This window comes from Oncorhynchus gorbuscha, linkage group LG25 (genome assembly GCF_021184085.1).
Source record: "Oncorhynchus gorbuscha isolate QuinsamMale2020 ecotype Even-year linkage group LG25, OgorEven_v1.0, whole genome shotgun sequence".
NCBI classification, from domain to species: Eukaryota; Metazoa; Chordata; class Actinopteri; order Salmoniformes; family Salmonidae; genus Oncorhynchus; species Oncorhynchus gorbuscha.
The window spans coordinates 30,251,034-30,262,304 of record NC_060197.1 but is presented as its reverse complement, the minus strand read 5'-3'; the positions used below and the strand labels follow the sequence as shown (position 1 = coordinate 30,262,304).

General features: G+C 44.6%; 1 protein-coding gene across 2 annotated transcripts; it reads left to right on the top strand.

The window, feature by feature from the left end:
- Window positions 1–589: 589 nt before the first annotated feature.
- On the top strand, window positions 590–3,149 carry LOC124013722. Of its 2 annotated transcripts, XM_046328173.1 has the most exons (7): window positions 590–648; window positions 784–903; window positions 994–1,125; window positions 1,525–1,875; window positions 2,074–2,199; window positions 2,410–2,444; window positions 2,787–3,149. In XM_046328173.1, exons 1-7 carry the CDS (start codon window positions 606–608, stop codon window positions 2,922–2,924), a joined length of 945 nt encoding a protein of 314 aa, XP_046184129.1. In that variant the 5' UTR covers window positions 590–605; the 3' UTR covers window positions 2,925–3,149. The 2 variants fall into 2 exon arrangements, with proteins under 2 accessions (XP_046184129.1, XP_046184128.1); XM_046328172.1 differs by having other exon boundaries at window positions 784–1,125.
- The last annotated feature ends 8,122 nt before the right edge of the window (window positions 3,150–11,271 follow it).

Genomic DNA, 11,271 nt, shown 5'->3' with positions numbered 1-11,271 from the left:
CCACATAGCCTCACAGTAATGTTCCACCCCTGTTCACCCTTCATGTCAGGATATGTTCTATCCCTATAGGTCATCAGGAGTACTGCGTGTAACTGTTACATGGGGTGGGGCTAAATCGATCAAAGGCACACAACTGAGTTTAATAACAAGAGGATACAGGTATATGTATGTGTAATGTATGCTTGAAAATGTACTGCATACTTACCAGATAACATTATACTTTTCACCCAATTAAATTAAGGATATTCATATATTCTCTTTAAACACTGCCTCAGTATTGGACATCTTTGATTCAGCTGGTGCCTAAATAGCAAACTATACAAAGTTGAAAAAAAATATATAATTATCATCTAGACACCACAAAGTGTATATGCTTCACCCACCCTCTACACAATATCCTACACAGTAAGCATTGGTTCACTTTGACTGGATTATATGAGTGATTTTCAGTTACGAAGACCATGGTTGGCTGAATAAGGTGTTAACAAAAATGACGCGTCCAGTTCGACCAATCACCAATAACCCCATAGTTGAAGTGTTGTCTACATACAGTAGGCGGACTTTTTCCACTCAACACACAGGTTGTGAAGAGGACATCGTCAAAGATGATGGCACTGTGTCTGATACTGGCACTTCTTGTAGAGATGGGTAAGTCCAACTTTGATATTTCTCTGCTTAAGGGATGTAGACTCAGGTACTTAATTGATGCAATTCATATAGGTATTTTTTGGGTATATTAAGGACTTGTGTAAGTAATGGATCATGTCTCTGTGTGTATTCTAGCTGCTGCACAATCCTTGGAAATGCATCTTATTATGGCCAATGTTGGGGAGACTGTGACTTTGCACTGCTTCTATAAAGGCAACCTGGCACTGTACCTTATGTGGTACAAGCAAACAATGGGTGACAATCCTCAACTCTTATCAGTCTTTTACAAGTATAACAAGAATGCAACATTTTACCATGAATTTAAGGGTAACACTCGCTTCTCAGTGCAAAGCGGTGAAGGAATGAATCACCTAAAGATCTCAGACATGCAACTCTCTGATTCAGCCACATATTACTGTGGGAACTCGTATGCCAACCAGGTGGAGTTTGGAGCAGGAGTCATTCTCACTGTGAAAGGTACAACATCTGAATTTACAATCAAAGGAAATAGTAACTAATTTTCTGAACTTATAATGTTAAGGGATTTTTCCACATTACGTTTTGGATACAATGGCTTAATTATGCTGTATTTGCATGATCAGATATGTATGATGTGTGTATGATTTCAACAATGTTAACTTGGGACACAACATTGGGGACAGTTGTACTGACTTATAAACATTCTACAAACAAAGGAAATAGTATCTTATGTTCTGCAACTACAATCTTTTGTTTTTTTCCACATTACGTTTTGGATACAATGGCTTAATTATGCTGTATTTCCATAATCAGAAATGACTGTGTATGATTTCAACAATGTTAACTTGGGACACAACATTGGGAACAGATTTACTGACTTATAAATCCTCTTGTCAGGTTCAGGGTCAAGACACATGACTGTGCTCCAGCAGCCTGTGTCTGAGTCAGTCCAGCTAGGAGACTCTGTGGCTCTGAACTGTACAGTACACACTGAGACCTGTGCAGGAGGACACAGTGTCTATTGGTTCAGACATGGCTCAGGAGAATCCCATCCAGGAATCATTTACACCCATGGAGACAGGACTGATCAGTGTGAGAAGAGCCCTGAGGCTGGGTCTCCTACACAGAGCTGTGTCTACAACCTCCCCAAGACGAACCTCAGCCTCTCTGATGCTGGGACTTACTACTGTGCTGTGGCCTCATGTGGGGAGATTCTGTTTGGAAACGGGACCAAGCTGGACATTCAAGGTAAATCCCATTTAATCTGTAAATATCCCCAACAATACTGTATCTTCATGCAAACAGCCTACCTCCAAATGACCTCATTATATTGTCTCAACAAGCTATACAATTTCACCATCAGCTTTTGATTCCATATTTAACTGTTTGATGATCTTCCTAAGTGTTCATAAATACAATAGGAATTCACTGATACCGTTTCCACAGTGCCAGAACATAACTCTCCATTTGATATGAGTCCTACTGTTCTGGCCTTGGTCGTTTCCAACATCGTTCTGGGGATAGTGACCCTTCTACTTGTCTGGACGTTGTGCAAGAACAGAGAGAGCAGAGGTATTACTTTATATCTAATGTATACAATGTATCTAATGCTATAGCTGATGTATCTAATGTTTCATGCATCTCTATGCAATGTACATTCTGTAAATATCAGTTCAATGTCCATCATATAAGCACTGTTAATTAACTGCATGAGGTTAAAAAGAGATGGGATTGTCATAAAAAAATAATAGCTGGCATTCCTCTATTTCAATCTCTATGAAGGGAGGACTGATGTCCCAACGTCCCAGGGCAATCAGGTAAATGTGTCAACATTTATAAATATAGTATGTTTTTAGTTTTTACAAGAAACTGCCATTGATCTTTCCTTACAGCTAGAAGTCAGCTTATTTGTGCATTTTATGTTATTAAGCTTTTTTGGAAGTAATACGTCACTGTACTAGATGAAGCCTTATGATCTTTGTGATCGTTGTTGATTTTGGAACTTCTGTCTCTGTTCCACTGACTGTCAGGTCATTGTAGTGGGTGTACAGTCTGAACAGTCATGTCTTTTGTAGAGTGTTGTAGAGGAGAATAGAAACACTATATAGTACTTCATGCTGTCATTGTAATGTAGTTTCTCATGGCTCCACCCCCCTCAGAATCAAGACAGTGACGTGTTGAACTATGCAGCTGTCGGTTTCACCCCCAAGAAGAAGTCCTCCTCTAGAACAGCGAGAGAGAAGACCAGCAGAGAGGATGCAGTGTACTCTGATGTCAGATACCTTCAGCAGCAGTGAAATATCACCACTGTCACAGACTACAAAAATAAGTTTTACTATTTGTAGCATAATAAAACTGCTTTTAGTAACAAAAAATACTATGGAATTTTCAATGTAACAAATAAACTGTTGTTTTAATATGGTCTGTATGCTAGATGTATATAAAGATCCTGTGACGCCTTAAATAGCTTCACTTTTTACAGCTTTTTATTGTAAGAAAGCATATGATAGAGAATCCCATTTTCGCTCTATTACTATGTATTATTAACATAATAAACCATACATTTTTACGTTCTGTACATCTCTGTTCAAACCTGGTTCTCGCAGACCGTGAGAATCTCTCTGACTCCACATACCGCATAGATATACATGTACAGTTGAAGTGTACAGAATTTTACATACACCTTAGTCAAGTACATTTATACTCTGTTTTTTTTACAATTCCTGACATTTAATCCCAGTAAAAATGTCCTTTCTTAGGTCAGTTAGGATCACACCTTTATGAAAAAGATAGCGCCATTAGCCAGGAGCAAGAGGACCTGTTCCCCCCCCGAGGCCCAATGAATGCCAACCTTGCACTCTGTCGAAGACATCCTTTCTGAGTTGAGATCCCAACGTACAGAACTCAACATTAAATTAGATGCCATTAGCTCTCAGCTCAGTGCGATAGGGGGCAAGGTGACAATCCTGGAAAACGCTTTGCCTGCTATCAACATCAAGATAACCATAAACGCGGGCACCTGGACGAGGCAGAGGGACGAATCCTATCCATGGAAAACTTATTGACAGATGCGATGGAAACAATAGCATATGCTAAAAAGAAAATAGAGCATCTGGAAGAGAAAACAGAGTACCTGGAAAACAGGGGGCGAAGGAATAATTGTGTTCTATTAAATCTGGGCGAAAAAGAAGAGGGAAACATGCCACTGATCCGCTACCTGCAAGACAAACTTCCCGAGTGGCTCCACCTGTCCACCGACAGGCCCATAGAACGAGAGAGAGCTCACCGAGCACTGAGGCCCCCACCAGCAGCCAGACACAACCGCGCCCAATCACCATACGTTTCCTGAGATTCACCGACAAGGAACGAGTTCTACAGGCGGCAAAAACCAACACCATCACAGTGGGAAACTCCAAACTCACATTACACCAGGACCTGTCAGCTGGAATACGCCGAAAGCGCCGAGAGTTTGACGAGGTGAAGAAATACTCCATTGACCGAGGCATCTTTAGGGGATTGACCGAGGCATGACTTCCGGTGCCGACAGAGATGGCCGCCTCGCTTCACGTTCCTAGGAAACTATGCAGTTTTTAGTTATTTCTTACATTAGTACCCCAGGTCATCTTAGGTTTCATTACATACAGTCGAGAAGAACTACTGAATATAAGAGCAGCGTCAACTCACCATCAGTACGACCAAGAATATGACTTTCACGAAGGGGATCCTGTGTTCTGCCTTTCACCCAGGACAACGGAATGGATCCCAGCCAGCGACCCAAAAAAACGACTTCGTAAAAGAGGGAAACGTAGCGGGCTTCTGGTCAGACTCCGGAGACGGGCACATCGTGCACCACTCCCCAGTATACTTCTCGCCAATGTCCAGTCTCTTGACAACAAGGTTGGTGAAATCCGAGCAAGGGTAGCATTCCAGAGGGACATCAGAGACTGTAATGTTCTTTGCTTCACGGAAACATGGCTCACTGGAGAGACGCTATCGGAGTCGGTGCAGCCAGCTGGTTTCTCCACGCATCGCGCCGACAGAAACAAACATCTTTCTGGTAAGAAGAGGGGCGGGGGCGTATGCCTTATGGCTAACGAGACGTGGTGTGGTCACAAAAGCATACAGGAACTCAAGTCCTTCTGTTCACCTGATTTAGAATTCCTCACAATCACATGTCGACCGCATTATCTACCAAGGGAATTCTCTTCGATTATAATCACAGCCGTATATATTCCCCCCCAAGCAGACACATCGATGGCTCTGAACGAACTTTATTTGACTCTTTGCAAACTGGAATCCATACATCCTGAGGCTGCATTCATTGTAGCTGGTGATCTTAACAAGGCTAATCTGAAAACAAGACTCCCTAAATTGTATCAGCATATCGATTGCGCAACCAGGGCTGGCAAAACCTTGGATCACTGCTATGTGGCAGGATCTACAGTCAATCACGGATTACAAAAAGTAAACCAGCCCCATCACGGACCAGGATGTCTTGCTCTCAGGCAGACTAAATAACTTTTTTGCCCGCTTTGAGGACAATACAGTGCCACTGACACGGCCTGCAACCAAAACATGCGGCCCCTCCTTCACTGCAGCCGAGGTGAGTAAAACGTTTAAATGTGTTAACCCTCGCAAGGCTGCAGGCCCAGATGGCATCCCCAGCCGCGCCCTCAGAGCATGCGCAGACCAGCTGGCTGGTGTGTTTACGGACATATTCAATCAATCCCTATCCCAGTCTGCTGTTCCCACATGCTTCAAGAGGGCCACCATTGTTCCTGTTCCCAAGACAGCTAAGGTAACTGAGCTAAACGACTACCGCCCCGTAGCACTCACTTCCGTCATCATAAAGTGCTTTGAGAGACTAGTCAAGGACCATATCACCTCCACCCTACCTGACACCCTAGACCCACTCCAATTTGCTTACCGCCCAAATAGGTCCACAGACGATGCAATCTCAACCACACTGCACACTGCCCTAACCCACCTGGACAAGAGGAATACCTATGTGAGAATGCTGTTCATCGACTACAGCTCGGCATTTAACACCATAGTACCCTCCAAGCTCGTCATCAAGCTCGAGACCCTGGGTCTTGACCCCGCCCTGTGCAACTGGGTACTGGATGATGGGCTGCCCCCAGGTGGTGAGGGTAGGCAACAACATCTCCACCCCGCTGATCCTCAACACTGGGGCCCCACAAGGGTGCGTTCTGAGCCCTCTCCTGTACTCCCTGTTCACCCACGACTGCGTGGCCACACACACCTCCAACTCAATCATCTAGTTTGCGGACAATACACAACAGTGGTAAGCTTAATTACCAACAACGACGAGACGGCCTACAGGGAGGAGGTGAGGGCCCTCGGAATGTGGTGTCAGGAAAATAACCTCACACTCAACGTCAACAAAACTAAGGAGATGATTGTGGACTTCAGGAGAGGGAACACCCCCCTATCCACATCGATGGAACAGTAGTGGAGATGGTAGCAAGTTTTAAGTTCCTCGGCATACACATCACAGACAAACTGAATTGGTCCACCCACACAGAGAGTATCGTGAAGAAGGCGCAGCAGCACCTCTTCAACTTCAGGAGGCTGAAGAAATTCGGCTTGTCACCAAAAGCACTCATGAACTTCTACAGATGCACAATCGAGAGCATCCTGGCAGGCTGTATCACCGCCTGGTACGGCAACTGCTCCGCCCACAACCGTAAGGCTCTCCAGAGGGTAGTGAGGTCTGCACAACACATCACCGGGGGCAAACTACCTGCCCTCCAGGACACCTACACCACCCGATGTTACAGGAAGGCCATAAAGATCATCAAGGACAACAACCACCCGAGCCACTGCCTGTTCACCCCGCTATCATCCAGAAAGCGAGGTCAGTACAGGTGCATCAAAGCTGGGACCGAGAGACTGAAAAACAGCTTCTATCTCAAGGCCATCAGACTGTTAAACAGCCACCACTAACATTGAGTGGCTGCTGCCAACACACTGACACCGACACTGACTCAACTCCAGCCACTTTAATAATGGGAATTGATGGGAAATGATGTAAAATATATCACTAGCCACTTTAAACAATGCTACCTAATATAATGTTTACATACCCTACATTATTCATCTCATATGTATACGTATATACTGTACTCTATATCATCTACTGCATCTTTATGTAATACATGTATCACTAGCCACTTTAACTATGCCACTTTGTTTACATACTCATCTCATATGTATATACTGTACTCGATACCATCTACTGTATCTTGCCTATGCCGCTCTGTACCATCACTCATTCATATATCTTTATCTACATATTCTTTATGCCCTTACACTTGTGTGTATAAGACAGTAGTTTTGGAATTGTTAGTTAGATTACTTGTTGGTTATTACTGCATTGTCGGAACTAGAAGCACAAGCATTTCGCTACACTCGCATTAACATCTGCTAACCATGTGTATGTGACAAATAAAATTAGATTTGATTTGATTTAGATTCAAATACCTAAACGAGCTCAGGATTCTTCACCAAGAAGCCCTGCGACACTTCAAAACTCCCGAAGAGGCAAAACGGTTTTTTTGAAAGACAATCCTGGTCAATGAGAAACAGACCAATGACTAAATGTGATTAATGCTATTACTAAAGGAGGTAAGACAACATATAGCCGATATCCAAAGACCCACCCGCCCCGCTAAATGTCATTATAGCTGCCCAATCTATATTTATGTTCCTTTAGCTGAGAGGGATATGCTCTATAGCCTAACCTAGGCCTACTAACGTTTCAGCCTACTTTGATTTCCCCTTTTTTTCTTGCTATTATTATGTCCCTTGGGGGAGGTATATGTAGGCTGGGCTATTGATTTTATTTTCTCCCTCTTTTAATGTGGTCTGGACGGGGGCTACGTTGTTATTTACTCAATGCGGGGTGGAGAGGAGAGGAGAGGATTAGGCATTTCTTTGGGGGGGGTGTTGCTAACTGTTCCCGTTTGTTTTTGTTGTTGTCTCGGAACACAGAATTGAGACAGAGCGGGGGGGGGGGTGTTTGGGAACTCGGCTGGGGTGTTCAGAGATTACTAACCACTAGGCTACGCGGCAGAGGAAGGTAGTTGGGGCTCTCACTCAGGATGGGAGAGCGCACACGCACGCACACACACACACACACACACTAGGCAACCCTGGGGCGGCAGGGTAGCCTAGTGGTTAGAGTGTTGGACTAGTAACTAGAAGGTTACCAGTTCAAACCCCCGAGCTGACAAGGTACAAATCTGTCGTTCTGCCCATGAACAGGCAGTTAACCCACTGTTCCTAGGCCGTCATTGAAAATGAGAATTTGTTCTTAACTGACTTGCCTAGTAAAATAAAGGTAAAATAAAAAAATAAAAAAAATGTTTTATGTACACCATTTATTTTCCTTTTATGTGAACGCAGCTGTAACTACTTTCCACTTTTACCCAGAGATGACTTGCACTAAAGTGTGATTACTGTTCGATGACGATGACTAGCACCTTAAATCTATTGACATGGAACTGCCATGGTGTAGGGAATGCAATAAAACGGAAAAGGATACTATGTGATCTAAAAAATTACAAGAGACACACCTCTGTGATGCCGAACTTGCCAAACTTGCCAAACTCCGCAGAGCTTGGGTGGGAGAGGTGTATTTCTCATCTTTCAAATCAAACAGTAGAGGTACAGCCATACTTATCTATAAGAATGTTCCATTCATAATTGACAAAAACATATCTGATCTGGAGGGGAGATTTATTTTGATAACTGTGTCACTTCATGGTCAACTAATTACTATCTTAAATTTATATGCCCCTAACACAGATACTCCTGCTTTCATGTCAAAAATGATAACCCTGTTCAATGAGTATTGTGTTTCCTTTGGCGTGGTGGCTGATTGTACCCTTAACCCAACCCTAGACATATCATCTCAAGTCCCCTCCACAAATCCGAGATCTGCAAAGATGTTAAACTCTCTTACTAAAGAGATGGGACTGATAGATATCTGGAGAAAGACTAATAGCTCATCTATGGACTATACATACTACTCTAATGTCCATAACACCTACTCCCGTATAGATTACATTTGTATCCCAAAGAGTTTCATAAATTCAGCCACGTGTACAATCGGACCCATAGCACTTTCAGATCACGCCTTTGTCCACCTCCGCTTTGACCTCTGCACAAACATCCCGAGGTCAAAGAGCTGGAAATTCAACACCTCCTTGTTATCAAACGAAGCGTTCCATACATTGGTAACTACATGGATAGACAACTACACACAAGACAACAAAGATTCTCCTGTTTCTCCGGCCACAATGTGGACGCTGCTAAAGCCACACATATAGTTGAATATGCTTCCTCTAAGAAAAAAGCAATGAAAGCACACAGGCTAGATCTCGAGAGGGAGCTGGAATTCTGTGAATAAGTACATAAACAATCCCCAGACAGCACCTCCTGGAGTCAACTTAAAGCAGCCTAAGTCAAACTGATTTTGGACTACACTCGGGATGTGTAGTAAATGTGATTTTCTGGATTTTTTTTATCATATTGTCTGTCGTAGTTGAAGTGTACATATGCTAAAAATTACAGGCCTCTCTCATCTTTTTAAGTGGGAGAACTTGCACAATTGGTGGCTGACTAAATACCTTTTTGCCCCACTGTATGTACGATATGTGTGTGTATGTGTATGTATGTGTGTACGTATGTGTGTATGTATATGTGTGTATATATATATATATATGTCATGTTTGTCATTTATTGTCATGTCTTGTCCCTGTGCTCCCCATGCTATTCGTTTCCCTCTGCTGGTCTTGTTTGGTTCTATCCCTCTCTCTCCCCCTCCCTCTCTCACTCTCTCGCTCTCTCTTCTCTCTGTCGTTCCGTTCCTGCTCCCAGCTGTTCCTATTCCCCTAATCATCATTTAGTCTTCCCACACCTGTTCCCGATCCTTTCCCCTGATTAGAGTCCCTATTTATTCCTTTATGATCCGTTCCTGTCCCGTCGGTTCCTTGTATTGTATTCACCATGCCGTGATTGCGTTTCGCCCTGTCCTGTCGTGTTTTTGCCGTGATTGTGTATCACCCTGTCCTGTCGTGTTTTGTGCCTTCATCAGATGCTGCGTGTGAGCAGGTGTCTCAGTCGACTACGGCCTGCGCCTACCCGGCGACCTGCAGTCTGTGGCCGCTTCTCCAGTTGTTTCCCCTCTACATGTCTAGAGGAATTCTGTTATTCCGTTTTGGACTTTAATAAACTCTGTTTCTGTTAAGTCGCTTTTGGGTCCTCTTTCACCTGCATGACAGAAGGAACCGACCAAGGAATGGACCCAGCGACTTCAGACGCTCGTTACACTGCCGTCGAGATCCAAGGAGCCATGCTCGGCAGACACGAGCAGGAATTGTCTGCTGCTCGCCATGCCGTGGAGAACCTGGCCGCTCAGGTTTCCGACCTCTCTGGACAGTTCCAGAGTCTACGTCTCGTGCCACCTGTTACTCCCTGGCCTGCCGAGCCTCCAGAACCCAGGGTTAATAACCCACCTTGCTACTCCGGGCAGCCCACTGAGTGCCGCTCCTTTCTCACGCAGTGTGAGATTGTGTTCTCTCTCCAACCCCACACATACTCTAGAGAGAGAGCTCGGGTTGCTTACGTCATTTCACTCCTTACTGGCCGGGCTCGAGAATGGGGCACAGCTATCTGGGAGGCAAGGGCTGATTGCTCTAACAAATTCCAGAACTTTAAAGAGGAGATGATTCGGGTTTTTGACCGTTCAGTTTTTGGTGGGGAGGCTTCTAGGGCCCTGGCTTCCTTATGCCAAGGTGAACGGTCCATAACGGATTATTCCATTGAGTTTCGCACTCTTGCTGCCTCTAGTGAGTGGAACGAGCCGGCGCTGCTCGCTCGTTTTCTGGAGGGACTCCACGCAGTGGTTAAGGATGAGATTCTCTCCCGGGAGGTTCCTTCAGATGTGGACTCTTTGATTGCTCTCGCCATCCGCATAGAACGACGGGTAGATCTTCGTCACCGGGCTCGTGGAAGAGAGCTCGCATCAACGGTGTTTCCCTGCTCCGCATCGCAACCATCTCCCTCCTCTGGCTTTGAGACTGAGCCCATGCAGCTGGGAGGGATTCGCATCTCGAATAAGGAGAGGGAACGGAGGATCACCAACCGCCTGTGCCTCTATTGCGGAGTTGCTGGACATTTTGTTAATTCATGTCCAGTAAGAGGCCAGAGCCCATCAGTAAGCGGAGGGCTACTGGTGAGCGCTACTACTCAGGTCCCTTCATCTAGATCTTGTACTACTATGTCGGTCCATCTACGCTGGACCGGTTCGGGTGCTACATGCAGTGCTTTGATTGACTCTGGGGCTGAGGGTTGTTTCATGGACGAAGCATGGGCTCGGAAACATAACATTCCTTTCAGACCGTTAGACAGGCCTACGCCCATGTTTGCCTTAGATGGTAGTCATCTTCCCAGTATCAAATTTGAGACACTACCTTTAACTCTCACAGTATCTGGTAACCACAGTGAGACTATTTCTTTTTGATTTTCCGTTCACCGTTTACACCTGTTGTTTTGGGTCATCCCTGGCTTGTATGTCATAATCCTTCTATTAATTGGTCTAGTAATTCTATCCTATCC